This window comes from Megalobrama amblycephala, linkage group LG22, assembly GCF_018812025.1.
Source record: "Megalobrama amblycephala isolate DHTTF-2021 linkage group LG22, ASM1881202v1, whole genome shotgun sequence".
NCBI classification, from domain to species: domain Eukaryota; kingdom Metazoa; phylum Chordata; class Actinopteri; order Cypriniformes; family Xenocyprididae; genus Megalobrama; species Megalobrama amblycephala.
In genome coordinates, this window is record NC_063065.1 from 15,812,911 (window position 1) to 15,831,041 (window position 18,131).

General features: G+C 35.5%; 1 protein-coding gene across 1 annotated transcript; it reads right to left on the minus strand.

Annotated features, from left to right (window-relative positions):
• Positions 1-342: 342 nt before the first annotated feature.
• On the minus strand, positions 343-17,208 carry olfm3a (olfactomedin 3a). The gene is given in 7 exon segments (XM_048175167.1): positions 343-1,416; positions 1,419-1,575; positions 1,742-1,848; positions 5,297-5,516; positions 5,953-6,108; positions 7,919-8,062; positions 16,947-17,208. Coding segments are annotated over 7 exon segments (1,371 nt in total). The 5' UTR covers positions 17,016-17,208; the 3' UTR covers positions 343-898.
• Between the last annotated feature and the right edge of the window lie 923 nt (positions 17,209-18,131).

An 18,131-nucleotide genomic window follows, 5' to 3' on the forward strand; every position in this document is an offset into this window, starting at 1 on the left:
GTAAAAGTGCATTTAAATTCCCAGTGCCCAAGCAGACAAGGAGGCTTGACACAGACATGAAGGGAGAGGAAATTGCAGAGAGGACTTGGAATCATCCCCTCCCAGCTCCTGTGCCCTTGATCTTGATTGAAAATGCCAAAGGACAGCATTCAAAGTCATCAAGTGAGAAGGGCTGCCCGTAAATGAATGTGAACGCAACCGCAGTCGGGCTTGTCACAATCATCAGCAAATGACCTCATTATAACCCCCGTGAGTTCGGGCTGAATTCCGACAAAATTGCTCTGTGTCGCACACGGTTCCTTTCTGTTCTGTTGTTTACATTTATGGATGTAGATTTGTGGCTTCGTTCGAGATGATGATTTATTGTTTTGTTCTGGATTTAATATAAAATATTTCCTCTCACAGTGACAATGAATGTTACAATCGTTTACATAGGTTCATATTCAGAGTTTGTACAACTAAACTTCACACAACAAGAGATTACCAGGAGAGTCTGGAGAAATTAAAGTCGCCAAAAGCACATCACTATATAAGAAAAAGGGATTTCTGATATACAAAGACCACTTAACGGATGGCAAAAGAATCAGACATTCATGCAGTAGAGCAATCCGTCTGTAGCTCACGTTGTGAAATATTGCAAGTAAGGCCTAACTTTCAGAGCAGCTATGAGAAGAGGAATAAAAGATCTTAAAAATCCTTCAGTTCGTAATGCCGTTGCATCATCAAGTCTTCACGTGTCATCAGTCACGCGGCGAGACGATGCTCGATTCAAACTGCAGTCTACGGTGAAGTAAAGGCAATATGTCTTATTAGCACTGGGAAAAGAACCATGAACGAGTAGAAAATAACAGAATAAATTCAAACTGTATTGTCCTTCTTTCTTTTATCCATACGTCCATTAGGAATCATCTTCGGTTTTGATGACATGAAAAAGCGTGACGTTGAAAATGACCTGATGTCCATTGTTCCAGGCATAAAGCGCCCGTTCTCGAGCGTTGTAGTCAAGCATGGAAATGTGAAAGTATTGGTTGTGGAATGGGATGTCCATGTACTCGTACGTCGAGGTCTTTGTGTTGTAGGAATAATACACCTTGGCGCCGGTCAGATGGGAATTGGTGATGTACAGCGTGCCGCAGATCATAAAAGACTCGCCTGCGTTCCTTTTGGAGTATTCCGTGTTCCACGTCTGGAGAACCTCCAGCGTCTGCGGTTCTAACTGAGAAATCACAATGTTTCCTGCGTTCTGATTGGTGGCGTATACAGCCCACAAACCCAGCTCGTCCGCCATGAGGTCGATGTCTGAGAAGCCTCCCCAGGTGTAGGGGTAGACGTTGTGGAAGCCGGCGTACTCCAAGGCACGTTGGGCGAGAACCCGTCCGGTCTCGAAGCTGTATTTGACAATGATGTTGCTCTGCTCTTGTTGTAGTACAGAGAGCCGTTGTAGACCACATGGTTGGTTCCAGCCCATTTAAAGGGAAGGTAATAGGTTCGCGATTCCAGGCCGGAGATGAAGTCTTCAATGCTTTTATACTCTCGAACCACCTTGCTGTTGGTGTAAGTGTCCATATACCAAACCTGTAGGAAAATGACAGAGTGAGATGTAGATGAGCGGCTCACTAAATTATTTTACACCTGGTGGAAACCGGGTGTTAGCAATCCTTTGAAGGAAGAAGATTAATCAGGTATATGTCAGAACATTAATCAGACTGAAGAACGTAGCGCCGCCTCCTCCAGAACTCACCCGGTTATTTCTCGGAGATGCTAGAGGGTCGGTCATCCATGCGCCAAACCGCGTTCCAGATGTCTTTATAGTCACAGGGCCGGTGATTTTCATTAATTTCCCACATGCTGTAAAAAAAAAAATATATTTTTAATTTTAACATAATCATCTTCTCTTTTTCAAATGGCTGATTTCCTAGAAGCAATTTCATGCCTTCTGAAGACTTGCTTTTGGTGCATGTGGAAAAACAACAGCAACTCTTAATGATGTACTAGCTTAGTGCATCCAACCCCCAATGCTAGGATGTAATTATCAGAGATATTAATAACATATTAGAACATCTGTTGAATTTGCCTAACCAACTTATTAATATTGTAAGGCTTTTTAGCACTTTATCACCAGAATCACAGGTGTTATATGAGGTCTATTGAAAACACATTGTTATTTAATTGAATTGCTTGACGTTCACTAAGAATAATTGAATATCCCATACGGACAAACTGTAGCTGGAGGTCAAATCTGAGGTTTTATGTTTTGCTTTGGGCAGGATATTTTTAGTTTTAAATGAAACATCACTTTGCGACTTTGTTTTAGAGGCTGTACTCTAATATACTTTAAGCAAAACGGATTTCAGTAAATACTAAAGGTGCCCTCGAATGAAAAATTGAATTTATCTTGGCATTGTTAAATAACAAGAGTTCAGTACATGGAAATGACATACAGTGAGTCTCAAACTCCATTGTTTCCTCCTTCTTATATAAATCTCATTTGTTTAAAAGACCTCCGAAGAACAGGCAAATCTCAACATAACACCGACTGTTACGTAACAGTCGGGATCATTAATATGTACGCCCCCAATATTTGCATATGTCAGCCCACGTTTCCAACATTATAAAAGGCATTAGACAAGGGCAGCCAGTATTAACGTCTGGATGTGCACAGCTGAATCATCAGATTAGGTAAGCAAGCAAGAACAATAGCCAAGAAAGGCAGATGGAGCAATAATAACTGACATGATTCATGATAACATGATATTTTTAGTGATATTTGTAAACTGTCTTTCTAAATGTTTCGTTAACATGTTGCTAATGTACTGTTAAATGTGGTTAAAGTTACCATCGGTTATTACTGTATTCACGGAGACAAGAGCCGTCGCTATTTTCATTTTTAAACACTTGCAGTCTGTATAATGCATAAACACAACTTCATTCTTTATAAATCTCTCCAACAGAGTAGCATTAGCCGTTAGCCACGGAGCACTATCAAACTCATTCAAAATCAGAAGTAAACAATATAACAGTATACAATACTCACATAATCCGACGCATGCATGCCGCATGCATGACGAACACTTTGTAAAGGTCCATTTTGAGGGTTATATTAGCTGTGTAAACTTTTTTAAGGTACTGTTTAAGGCAAGCGCAAGCTCTGTGGGCGTGGACCACGGGATTTAAAGGGGCCGCAGCATAAAATCGGCGCGTTTATAATGATGCCCCAAAATAGGCAGTTAAAAAAATTAATAAAAAAAAACCTATGGGGTATTTTGATCTGAAACTTCACAGACACATTCAGGGGACACCTTAGACTTATATTACATCTTTTAAAAACATAATCTAGGGCACCTTTAATGCACACTATGCCATAAATCCAGAAGGGGGGAAGGAAAAACTGGATATTCCTTCAGGTTCTGGAAAAAAAGATTTTGGTTTCACTTCCTTTTGATGGTCCCTTTAACACGTTCTATTTTAACTCTCATTAGAGTGTTAGTAGAGTGTTAGTAGACTGGTAGGGTTAGGGTTACATGTCAATAAGTTGACATGTACTTGCAAAGTTACTGATAGTCAGTAGAATGTCAGTTAAATCCTGTTATTTTGAACTTTCTCTGCAAAGAATCCACAAAAATATTAAGCAGCACAACATTGATAATAATAAGAAATGTTTCTTGACCATCAAATCAGCATATTAGAATGATTTCTGAAGGATCATGTGACAATGAAGACTGGAGTAATGATGCTGAAAATTCAGCTTTGCCATCACAGAAATAAAGTACATTTTAAAATATATTACAATAGAAAACAGTTATTTTAAATGATAATAATATTTCACAATATTACTCTTTTACTGTATTCTTGATCAAATAATGTAAAATAAATTGTTTTTTATTTTGAAGCACTGCCACTATAGCCATGAAAATTCAGAAAAATGTCACGATGTAAACAGTCCAACTACAGTTCAAACCTTGCATTATTTTTTTCCCCATTCATTTACCTCCAATAGCTGTTTTTGAATGCAAGAACACACATCCCTTAAGAAACTCATTGGGACAGGTGTATGGCAAGCCGTTTTGACTTTTATTCACATCTCAGGATATGAATTCTTGATATCAACAATTCAGTTCTTGATATCAGGAATTACATTTCCACTAGTAACAATGTTAATTGTTGATATCAACATTTGAATTTCCATTAGTAAAAACTAGAATTGTTGATATCTGTAATTGTATTTTCACTAGTGAAATGTCACCATAGGCTGCCATTCAAATTCAATTGTTGATATCAAGAACTGACTTCTTACTAGTTGAAATTCCAATTTCACATATCAGAAATACAATTCTTACTAGTAAAAATAATAATTTTTGATATCAATAATTACATTGCTACTAGTAAAATGCGAATTTTTGATATCAAGAATTCAGATGTCACTAGCTGAAATGTCAGTTCTTGATATCAACAATTGAATTGCTACTAGTAAAAATGTTCATTTTTGGTATCTGAAAATGTATTTCAGTATAATTTCAGATATCTAAAATGGCTTTCTTACTAGTAAAAATCACATTCATGATATCAGAAACTAACATTGTCACTAGTGACAATCAAATTATTGATATCAAAAATTAACATTGTTACTAGTAGCAATTCAATTGTTGATATCAAGAACTGACATTTCAGTTAGTGACAACTGAATTATTGATATCAAAAATTATGATTTTTACTAGTAAGAATTGTATTTCTGATGTGAAATTGGAATTTCAACTAGTAAGAAATCAGTTCTTGATATCAACAATTGAATTTGAATGGCAGCCTATGGTGACATTTCACTAGTGAAAATACAATTACAGATATCAAGAATTCAAGTTTTTACTAGTGGAAATTCGAATGTTGATATCAAGAATACATATTTCTGCTTGAAATTCTTGATATCAACAATTGTCATTGTTATTAGTAGAAATGTAATTCCTGATATCAAGAATAAGCATTTTAACTAGTGAAAACTGAATTGTTGATATCAAGAATTCATATCCTGAGAATGAATAAAAGTCAAAACGGCTTGCCATACAGGTGAGCCTGAAACTCAATTAATCATGTTGGTTAACCCCAAGATTCAGCCAATCATAGCAGAGGTTAGTTACATATAGACTTTTTAAAGATACAGTGGCATACACAGCCCATTCAATTCGAATGTGATGTAAAAAGATATGAAACTGTGGAATACATCCCCTTTAAATTGCTTTAACTGTGAATGTAAAAAATGGAGTAAATTTCATCAGTACTTACGATAGCTGTGGATTGTACTTACTGAGTTTGCTCATGCAGTTTCGTAGACGGCTATCCAGGCTGAGGACTCTCTGATAGAGCTGCTCGTAGTCATAAGCTCCCAGCTCCTCCTGGATACCCGTCAGCACAGCAGACAGATTCCTGATTTCCTCTTTGAACTGAGAGATCAGCTTAGCATCTGTTTTGTACTGCTCCAGCACAGGAATCAATGGCTGGAGTTCATCCATACGATCTTTCAGTTCCTGCAGACAGACACACACACGCGCACACATGTTGGGATTTTAATGATTTAATGATTTTTATACTGTACAAACTGTATATTATATCCTCTAACTCTAAAAAAAACATCACTAAGTATGATTCATAAGCTGTTTTCCTCATGGGGACCAAAAAATGTCCCCATAAGGACAAGGATTTCGGATACTGCCATCTTTGTGGGAACATTTTGTCCCCATAACGTACCTGAACCACACACATAGATGCTATTATGCTTTACGTTGGTCCCAATAAACAATGTAAAGTCGTGAAACGCATTCCGTTATGTAGTTATTGTGAAATTCTATTATAGGCCTACATATATTTAGCATTTTTACATAACACATACAATATTCATGCCTTATGCTGATGTTTGCATTTCCAGCAGCAGGTCTTTTGTAACCTAATAAAAAGAAAACATACCTTAAAGTTTCTAGCCATTATAGTTTTCCTGTCTGCTTCAATTTGCTGGAACTTGGTCCGTAACCCTTTCATTTGATTTTCCATTTTCATGACGTACTGGAAATCGCGCTGCGTGCGCAGATTCAAGACTTCGATGGACTGAGACATGTTCTGCACCTGCGTCACAAAACCCCAAGTTAAGAAGTAGGACAAAACAAGGGGTGGTGGATGTTAAATAAACCATGAAAAAAGTGAACTTTTGCACCATGCTGTAAACAAAACTCCATAGGCAATTGAAATTTATGGTACTTTTTTGTTTGTTCTGTTCCTTGACAGCCACAGGTCACCATGGACATTTGTTTTATGGAAAACAATACAGTGCTTGAGCGACAAGGGAGAGTAGAAGAATTTATTATTGTGTGAACTTTCCCTTCAACCTCTGGGTAAGAAGTAATGAGAAGCACTTTCCATAGACACATTTCTTCGCATAAGTTATGGATAAACTGACTACAATTAATGAATCTTTAAAGAGGGGCTGATTAAAAAAAACAAAAAAAAAACAGAGCAGTCACTCCAATCTCATGGTGTTTGTCCCTGCCAAACGGTCTGATTAGCTACCTTGACTGTGGTGCGAGAAAAGCGGAAATCCATGAATCATAAATGAGATGTAGGCCCAGACTTTCTTTTCAGGCTATAGGGAAAATGGAGGCGTTAATAAATGTACATATCAATATTAACAGCAGTCAGGCTCCTGCTGAATTGAGGCATGTATCATTTATCATAAAATCAGGTATTAATGACCTGCATAAAAACCAGCCTCTCATGGAAGCACCCATCAGAGGCTTTTCTTTTTCCCTGTGTGTGTTTAAAGGTCCTAAGTGGGAATGAGACTGATAAAAGACGATAAAAACTGATGGGGGAGGGGAATATGTAATGTGTGATTGAGAGACCGAGAGTAATAGAGAGCAAGAGGACAAGTATGTGTGTGTGTTTATGCCAATATTAGCGGTGGGCCATACAGTAGCTCCTGAAATGTGTGAGTCCCTGAGGCAAAACAGTACATTAGTTGTCCACACAATATATACTAGACAAATGATGCCTTTGTGCGTGTGTGTGTGTGTGTGCTGATAGAAAGAACAGAAAGCAAGAAGAAATGCAGAGTGAAAAAAACTTGATATTACTGGGCTTTGCAATATTTTGAATATTCAAATTATATTCTCAGTGTATTTGCTAGCAATAGAAAACTAATAAACATTGTGAATATCATGATTTTAATGTGCCTTTTTATTAGGCCGTTACATTTCCGAAAGACCGTCCCAGTAGGTTAGTTTTGATCCCTTTCATGAGTTTGAGAACATTAAGACAGAGGTGTTCTAATGGTATTGAATATTGTCAATATTCAGTTGCAAACATGAGTTGGCATGTTTGATTTATTTCCATATATATATTAAGGAAAAAAAATAAATGTGTGTACTGTGTGTGTATGTATACTATCTTTCAAAAATTAGGGGTCAGTAAGATTTTTATGTTTTTGAAAAAAGTCTCTTATGCTCACCAAGGCTGCATTTATTTGAAACCGTAATATTGTGAAATATTATTACGATTTAAAATAACTTTATATATTTTAAAATGTAATTTGTTCCTCTGATGCAAAAGCTGAATTTCTGAGTCATTACTCCAGTCTTCAGTGTCACATGATCCTAATATGCTGATTTGGAGCTAAAGAAATATTTCTTACTAATATCAATGTTTAAAAATGTTTTTTTTTTTGTTTTTTTGGTGGAAATGTGATATATTTTTTGAGGATTTTTTTGAGTAATAGAAAGCATTTAAAATCTTACTGACTAAAAATGTGTGTGTATATATATATATATATATATATATATATATATATATATATATATATATATATATATATATATATATATATATGTCAAAGAAGAAGAAGAAGAAGAAGATATAAAATGTGTGTGTTTATGCGTGAGACCTTCTCCAGCAGCTGTCGGAGCTGTCTGCTCTTGGCATCCCTGGAGCAGAGGTTTTGTTCCGGTGCGACCACAGTGCAGATACAGCGTCCGTCTGCATCCTGAGCCGAACTATACACCTGCCATCCTTCCTTGGGACCAATCGTCTGTAGACACACACACACACACACACACACTTTAAAAGTATAGTTCAACCAGAAATGACAATTCTATCATTATTTACTGACCCTCATGGTCTCTTCCAAGCAATTCCAAAGAACAGGGATATTAATGCCATAAAAATGACGCAAAAGCACCTTAAAACACTACATTGAAGCGGTCAGTGTGTCTGATGCACCTTAAATAATAATTATTATTGCTAATATCAATACTACTACTACTACTACTAATTATAATTTAGCATTATTATTTCCTGATAATCTTCAGAGCAGTTAACTGTTGTGACCAGGTCAGTTAAATCCAGCCGATTCCTAAATGAATCATTCTGTGAACTGATCAACTGTTTCATTGAAAACATCTAAATCCAAAAAAGGATTTGTTTATGGATTTGACATTGCTACTTCCCATGAAAATGCCAAGGAAAACTAGGGCAGATGTCAAGATTTTCAGTGAATTTCTATCTATTTGTCTCACAAATCTATCATACAGTGATTTCAAAAGACTGAATATATTTCACTCGAATCATATAGACTGCTTTTATGGTGCTTTTGCGTCCTTTTTGAAGTTTGAATGCATTTAATCCACGGAGGAAAGAAGTCATACAGGTTTGGATTGACGTGAGGGTGACTAAATCACTGTCCTTTTACTTAACATTGAACTCTTTTATTTTAATGTGCTGTAGGTAAAATATGACTTGCATTTATCCCCTGAGCAAATTCAAAGGAACATTGTTTTAAATTCTTTCTCTTGTGCAGCCTTGAGATCAGCATTAACAACAAAGCTACGGCAAGATGCTAAACCAAACTGTTATCTTTAATATAAAGCACGCAAAGGCCTTGCAAACAGTTAAAGACATGCTTTTCAGATGAAGACTTGCAGACGTGCCATTGGCAGTTTCTCATGAATGAAGATGAATGAAATAATTCGCTTATGTGGGCTGAAAAGCCCACATGATAAAAGCACTTTTATCTATTGGAAATCTGTCTCTTACTGGACCTGAGAGCCCATGACATCATAAAGTGGGTGTGTCCCTGTCAGTCACAGTAATGCCAGTGTTCTCTCGCTCTAATCCACTTGCGCTGTAACTGATCCAATTCCCCAGCTTTGATGTATAATTTGTACAGTCGAGTCTGAGAGTTGATATGCGAGACGCGTAACTGTGCACTCAACAGATCCACAAATACAAGCAGGGCTTAAAAAAATAAACAAAAACAATACAGGGAGAAAGAATTGGGATGGAGAAATGATAGGGAGGTTTCGAGGACAAACTGATAAGCTTTCCCGTTGAGGACAGAGACATCCCATGTCAAACATGCAAGCACACACTGAATTTACCGCCACCCTCCTTGACTGCCTCTGCCTCTTATTTTTTCTGCCTCTGTCACACATTCTTTTTTCTTGCTTTCTGTTATAATATTGCGTTAAGTTACGCAATATTAACGTCTTGTTTAATACTGCGTAACTTACACAATATGGCCAGTTAGTCTACTTTGTTTTGCTTCGCTAACAAAAAGAGTTACAAACAAATCCTAAGTAACACACAGTAGTTTAGTTTATTTAATGAATCATTATTGTTGAATGAATCAAATTAATTAATTGAATGAATGAATTGTTTTTTCCTTAATAAATGTGTGCTTTTAGCGAATCCGTTGAATAAATAATGACTCACTTATAAAGACGGCCACTAGTTTCGTTCCTGAATGAATTTGTGTTTTTGAATGAATCTTTTACATGTATGATTCATCAACTCGCTCATAAAGATGGTCAGTTGTTTTGAATGAATCCTGAATGAATCAGTTGAGTGAATTGATTGACTCGCTCAAAAAGAGATTTGTTTCTAAATGAATTGGTGTTTTTTAATGAGTCGGTTAGGTGAATAATTCAATGACTAACTCATAAAGGCAGTCTTGTTTCGTTCCTGAATGAATCCTTTTTTTTGAGTTGGCTGAGTGAATGATTATTCGCTCATAAAGACGGCCACAAGTTTTGTTGCTGAATGAATTGGTATTTTTTGAATGAATCAGTTATGTGTATGATTCATCGACTCACTCATAAAAATGGTCACTTGTTTCGATCCTGAATGAATCTGTGTTATGAACGAATAGGCTGAGTGAATTGATTGACTCACTCAAAAAGACGATCACTAGTTTAGTTTCTAAATGAATTGGTGTTTTTTTTTATATAATGAGTTGGTTATGTGTATAATTCAATGACTCACTCATAAAGGCAGTCTTGTTTCGTTCCTGAATGAATCCTTTGTTTTTGAATGAGTCGGTTGAGTGAATGATTACTCGCTCATAAAGACGGCCACCAGTTTCGTTGCTGAATGAATTGTTTTTTTTTTTAACAAATCAGTTATGTGTATGATTCATCGACTCACTCATAAAAATGGTCACTTGTTTCGATCCTGAATAAATCAGTGTTATGAACAAATCGGTTGAGTGAATTGATTGACTAACTGAAAAAGACGGGCACTAGTTCAGTTTCTAAGTGAATTTTTGTTTTTTTGAATGAGTCGGTTAGGTGTATAATTCAATGACTAACTCATAAAGGCAGTCTTGTTTCGTTCCTGAATGAATCCTTTTTTTTTTGAGTCGGCTGAGTGAATGATTATTCGCTCATAAAGACGGCCACCAGTTTCGTTGCTGAATGAATTGTTTTTTTTTTGTTGAACAAATCAGTTATGTGTATGATTCATTGACTCACTCATAAAAATGGTCACTTGTTTCGATCCTGAATAAATCAGTGTTATGAACAAATCGGTTGAGTGAATTGATTGACTCACTGAAAAAGACGGGCACTAGTTCAGTTTCTAAGTGATTTTTGTTTTTTTGAATGAGTCGGTTAGGTGTATAATTCAATGACTAACTCATAAAGGCAGTCTTGTTTCGTTCCTGAATGAATCCTTTTTTTTTTTGAGTCGGCTGAGTGAATGATTATTCGCTCATAAAGACGGCCACCAGTTTCGTTGCTGAATGAATTGTTTTTTTTTTTTTTGAACAAATCAGTTATGTTTATGATTCATTGACTCACTCATAAAAATGGTCACTTGTTTCGATCCTGAATAAATCAGTGTTATGAACAAATCGGTTGAGTGAATTGATTGACTCACTGAAAAAGACGGGCACTAGTTCAGTTTCTAAGTGAATTTTTGTTTTTTTGAATGAGTCGGTTAGGTGTATAATTCAATGACTTACTCATAAAGGCAGTCTTGTTTCGTTCCTGAATGAATCCTTTTTTTTTGAGTCGGCTGAGTGAATGATTATTCGCTCATAAAGACGGCCACCAGTTTCGTTGCTGAATTAATTTTTTTTTTTTTTTGAACAAATCAGTTATGTGTATGATTCATCGACTCACTCATAAAAATGGTCACTTGTTTCGATCCTGAATAAATCAGTGTTATGAACAAATCGGTTGAGTGAATTGATTGACTCACTGAAAAAGACGGGCACTAGTTCAGTTTCTAAGTGAATTTTTGTTTTTTTGAATGAGTCGGTTAAGTGTATAATTCAATGACTTACTCATAAAGGCAGTCTTGTTTCGTTCCTGAATGAATCCTTTTTTTTTTGAGTCGGCTGAGTGAATGATTATTCACTCATAAAGACGGCCACGAGTTTTGTTGCTGAAAGAATTGGTATTTTTTGAATGAATCAGTTATGTGTATGATTCATCGACTCACTCATAAAAATGGTCACTTGTTTCGATCCTGAATGAATCTGTGTTATGAACAAATCGGTTGAGTGAATTGATTGACTCACTGAAAAAGACGGGCACTAGTTCAGTTTCTAAGTGAATTTTTGTTTTTTTGAATGAGTCGGTTAGGTGTATAATTCAATGACTTACTCATAAAGGCAGTCTTGTTTCATTCCTGAATGAATCCTTTTTTTTTTGAGTCGGCTGAGTGAATGATTATTCACTCATAAAGACGGCCACGAGTTTTGTTGCTGAAAGAATTGGTATTTTTTGAATGAATCAGTTATGTGTATGATTCATCGACTCACTCATAAAAATGGTCACTTGTTTCGATCCTGAATGAATCTGTGTTATGAACAAATCGGTTGAGTGAATTGACTCACTGAAAAAGACGGGCACTAGTTCAGTTTCTAAGTGAATTTTTGTTTTTTTGAATGAGTCGGTTAGGTGTATAATTCAATGACTTACTCATAAAGGCAGTCTTGTTTCGTTCCTGAATGAATCCTTTTTTTTTTGAGTCGGCTGAGTGAATGATTATTCACTCATAAAGACGGCCACGAGTTTTGTTGCTGAATGAATTGGTATTTTTTGAATGAATCAGTTATGTGTATGATTCATCGACTCACTCATAAAAATGGTCACTTGTTTCGATCCTGAATGAATCTGTGTTATGAACAAATCGGTTGAGTGAATTGATTGACTCACTGAAAAAGACGGGCACTAGTTCAGTTTCTAAGTGAATTTTTGTTTTTTTGAATGAGTCGGTTAGGTGTATAATTCAATGACTTACTCATAAAGGCAGTCTTGTTTCGTTCCTGAATGAATCCCTTTTTTTTTTTTTGAGTCGGCTGAGTGAATGATTATTCACTCATAAAGACGGCCACGAGTTTTGTTGCTGAATGAATTGGTATTTTTTGAATGAATCAGTTATGTGTATGATTCATCGACTCACTCATAAAAATGGTCACTTGTTTCGATCCTGAATGAATCTGTGTTATGAACAAATCGGTTGAGTGAATTGATTGACTCACTCAAAAAGACGGGCACTATTTCAGTATTCAGTATTTTTGTTTTTTTGAATGAGTCGGTTAGGTGTATAATTCAATGACTCACTCATAAAGGCAGTCTTGAATGATTACTAGTGAATAATTACTAGTTTCGTTCTAAATGAATTGGTGTTTTTTAACGAGTTGGTTAGGTGTGTAATTCAAAAAGTGTGTTCAACTTGCGCATCGACCAATCGGTTCTGTATGCTTTTGAATCACTCTTGTGGTACTCTGATGCAGTCGCATGTCACCACCTACTGGCGAAATACTGTCACTGGTATAAAGAGTGACTGAAAATCCCCACACCAATGCAAAGACTGACAGCCTGTCTAGACCAGTAGTGAAATTGCTATTTTGTATTGCAATATTTTCTGTAATAGAGTAATTTATTTTAAATGCAGTGTAAGGCAGTTATACAGTACTTTACATTAAAACATCAGCAGTATCTCAACAAAGCACAAAATGATGGATTCTTTTACAATCACAGAGTACAACATTCAAGTCCACTTCCATTTATGTTTGTTGATGAAAACAAATTGCACACACCATCAATCCAGACAGAGAGAGAGAGGTTTGAAAATATGAACAGGACAGAGAGTGGAGGAACACACATTGACCACAAAGGTACTGATGATTATGTCTTTTAAATGGACTCACATTTCTGTCCTGATGGACGAAATCAGCGTATTTTTTACAGCGTCTGCTATGACTACATTCAAATAGTTCATTTAAAAAAGTTTGCCTGGAAAAATGTGTTGTGTACATACATTTGTGGGTTACCAGTAAATGCAGGGGTTCATGTCTGAGATTTGTACTGTGATAATTAAATACACAGCAGAAACAACAGTCCTCTAATCTTTTGTTCTCACTATATTTGGTGCTGTCATGCTTGGCATCAAGCCCTGATTTAAACAACACATTTGAAAATTAAAAGACTGCTTAAAGAAGTTGTGATCATTTTTTGTTTCCCTCTTTCTTTCGCTCGCTTTCACTCTAGTGCTCTGACCTCTAGACTATATCTCAATATCTGAGTACACTTCTGAAAGAGAACAAGGCATTGAAAGATAAAAGGAATGCTTTCATTCATTATCAGTCATCTTCTCAGCGATAAATCTGTAGAGTTATAAGTGTATAGCATGCCTCCCATCCAATAAATGACAATAAGCTTTGTGCTTTGTTACAAAGTCTCAGATTTCAAATTCTGTCCATTTTATTACAGAATTCAAAAAATAACCGTTTTGGCGCTGTTTAATGTGGTGCGACAGATCGCTGCAGTGCTACCAGTTACAGCGTGAAATAAACATGAACGAACACCCGAAGATATTTTAAAAGATACAGTATAACTTATCGAAATCTGAATCCTGTCTGCAGAAAGACGTCAATAAAACAGCTTGTAAACAATGTCATGTAACGTCACATTTACCTCAGAAAAACCATATTCAGTGACCATAATTCGTTAGTCAGCTAGAAAAATGAACTCTAAAGAGTATAATTTTGCTAAATATATGCACCATATTACAAATTCATTATAATTTTTAATGTTCTTCAATATTTAATGCAATACATCTGTCAAGTTTTTATGACAGTCACCTTTTAAATGTTTAGGCTACATTTCAAAAAATGCATTGGAGTAGAAATATAATTACGTAATTGTAATTCAAGTTAGTATTTTAACTTTATTATTATAAAAACTTTCCTAGAGTGTAATTTAATTTAAGTGTTTGTATACAATCAGTTCATTTTAACCTTCAATATTATAGTAATGTAGCCTACCAACTGACTTTTGCCATGCCTTGCATACTGTTCCTGATATATATCCGGAAAAAAATGATATTGAATCAAATTGGAATCGAAATCGAATTGCATTTTGAAATTTGTGTCAATACCCAGCCCTAGTTATCAGTACTGCAAAGGTAAATGAAAAGACATGCAGTGACTTTCATTTATTCTTTGTTGTTTGTAATGTTCAGATTAGAAAATTAGTTAGTCAGCAAATATATATCTCCTGATACGCTCTGCATATCTTTTATGAATGTCACGTACAGGCCACATCTATATTTTGATTGTACACTCTTAAAACAAAGGTTCTAAAAGGGTGTTTTTGCAGAGATTCCATAGAAAAACCAATTTTGTGTTCTCCAAAGAACCTTTCAGTGAACAGTTCTCACAAGAACCTTTTGTGCAATGGAAAGGTTCCGTGGATGTAAAAGGTTCTTCATGGAACCATCGACGCCAATAAAGAACCTTTATTTTTAAGAGTCTATTCTGGGCCAGATGACAAAATGTCTAGATATTCACAACATAATGTGAATGAATCACTACATGGCTGTGTTGGCCTTTCCATTCAAAGTCATTCAAAAACTGTCCTGCTATAAACTAAACGCTATGTAAATGAGGTGAAGGTTTGTATTATTATGGATCCCTCCACCGACATTAGAAAGCTGTATCCCGTAGGTGTGTAATGCAATTTGTCACCATAAAAAGTGCATTTCAGCATGTCAAATTAATCATCATGAATCACTCATCCCACAAGCAACAACAATGTAATTAGAAGCCCATTACACTAACGTCCATTCATTTTCATAGACAAACAGCTCAAACACCCCTCCTTCTTAGAGTCTGTGGGGGGTTTGCAAATTTTCTTTTGTGTGCGTATGTACTTTTGGACCTTTGACATTTTGTGGACTTCATATGGGGAGGTCAAAATGCTGGCATAGAAGTACTAGCAATGTTATCCAACGGTTAAACAAACTGTTTCGACAAAAAGCAATTGTCTGTCTAGTTCGTGCAGACATATGTCTGTATGTGATTAGTTCACTCCAGCACCACGGCAGTGTGGACAGCTCCCGTTCGCCTATGACTAAACACCTGAAGCACAGCACCATGCTCATTCTAGCACTTGTTACATTGATTTTTTCAGTCTTTACATGAAAATGTCCAGCAGTTTTCTATGATAACAGCTTAATTAAAAAAAAAATCTGTAGATTTCATGAAAATGCTATATGTAGACTATATTTACATATTCTGTTAATACCAAAATTAGATGAACCTTTTTGTTGTTGTTTTTGTTAAGATTATAATTAATTCAAAATGAAGAGACTGAGTAAATCCAACATAATGCAAAAAGCAGTTTAAATTTACATACATTTCCCTTCCCAGTGTGCACTGGGGCGTAAATAATTATAGTTGCATTGTCTGACCATTGGCCAGTTTTAGTTAGGCAGTTGTTGATTTTGTTTGTCTCACATTTTATGTATTCCATGCATGTTTTTTTTTTTTGTCACGTTTTTTGTGATGAGTATTCATGTGATGTCATTAGACAAGCACTTTTCTTTTCAACAAAGGGAACAATTTGCTTAACATCTGATACAGCATCATCAGAAATTTTCTTAGTTAATTAATATAATTACATATTATTTATGGAAGTTCTGTTTTTGCAAACTTGTAACTTTTATGTTGCATGTGCAATTGCTCATTTTCAATGATTCACTTTTGATGAGGTCATTTGATTAATCATTTTAAATATTGCATTTAATTAATTCTATTGTTTGTAATCTGCTGTCATCATTTTATATACTGTATTATTTTTACAGTGGCAGGTTATTTTGCTTATATACTGTGATGGGCGGTGGACCAGAGTTTAGCAATACACCATTATATTCACTGGCTGATGAAATCATAGCATAAGCATGTGCACATTATAAATCCACACTGACAATGTTAAAAAAAAATCAACAAAATTCATATTTCCAATATAAATATTAAATCTGTTTGTAACTCACTAATGCATTCCTAGAAAACATCTGGAAAGAAAAATGGTGCTCCATGCTTGAATAAACAAAGTTTATTATCTGTGGACTCAATAGGTTTATTTTTCTCCAAAACCTACATATTATATGATGCATAATACTAAGAACTCCGGTGTTAGAGGACCCTATATGAAATTATACTGAATAATTATATTAAACATATATATCTTTGAGCTTGCAGCAGTCAACTTAATTTAAAATATCACTTATTTCCTATTACGACATATGCAGTCTGTTTCAAATAGATTCACATTGAGAAAAAAAATCAAGTGCATTGCATTATCTTGAAATATTTCAGCTTGCAACTCATCACATCAACTTACCATGGATGGATACAGTCCGAAGACAATGAGGAAAAGCAGGGGATTTAACGCACCGAACAGAAGGATCATGCTGTCACGGTTCTATCGCACTTTTCTGGCGTTAATATCACGTCCTCAGCGTGGCAGATGATGCCCGAACAGAACAGGGCGGATTGATCCACATTCATTACCGTGCTGCTCCGCCGCGCGAGCTCCCGCGTGCAGCCAATACTGAGCGCGCGCTGCCCAAAGTTACGACCGCACGCGCATGAGGATTCAGCAGACAGAGCGTGAGAGCATCCAACACTACCAAGGCGACCTTCACAGCGGATGTGACATCATTTGATTATTCCAAGCGTTAACTTGTTGAGTTGGCGAGTGGTTGCAACCACTGCAGCGTCAACACACCCTATAGTTTCAAATGTATGCAACACTTGTGAGCTGAAATGGTCATGCTGCCTGTGGCGCTTGTACACGGCAAAAGTTCCACCTGCAAATGCACATAGGCTACAGTGGGGTCCAAATATATGAGGTAAAATGGAAGTTTGTTTTGATTTAACTTAAATACAGTTGCTAGATTTAGATTATTTTTTTTAAATAATAAAAATGTAAAGGTCATTCAATTTTAAAGAGGATGTTAAATGCACTATTTTTACGTTTGTAATTAAAATAACGCAAAACATTGTAAAAAAAAAAAAAAATGCTACCTGTTAACTGTAACTTAACTATTTACTATAAAAAAATATATTAGATTTGATGGGACAATATTTTCTGTAAGTAAAAGGAATGAAATGCCTTTAATAATTTATAGTGAAAACATTTAATTCACAAATACACATACTTTTGGTGAACTGTGAAAAAGAATTGTTGGTTTAACTTAAAAAAGTAAGTTGCCTTAAAATTTTGAGTTCATTGAAATTAAAAATTTGAGTTAATACAATGAAGGCGATTGGTTTAATCAACAGAGACTCAAAATATTATGTTATCTGAATGACATTAATTATTGAAGTTGATTTGACAAAAGAAAAAAATTTGAAATAACATCATGAAAATATTTTTGTACAGTGTGTAAAATGTTGTTGTTGTAGCTGGACTTAAACAGTACAAGGATGTTCTAAGATGTCCCCTATTTCTAATTATTGTTAATTTTTAGAATCTATAAACATTGTTGTTTTATGCACTGTATATGATCAGTAAGTCTTGGCA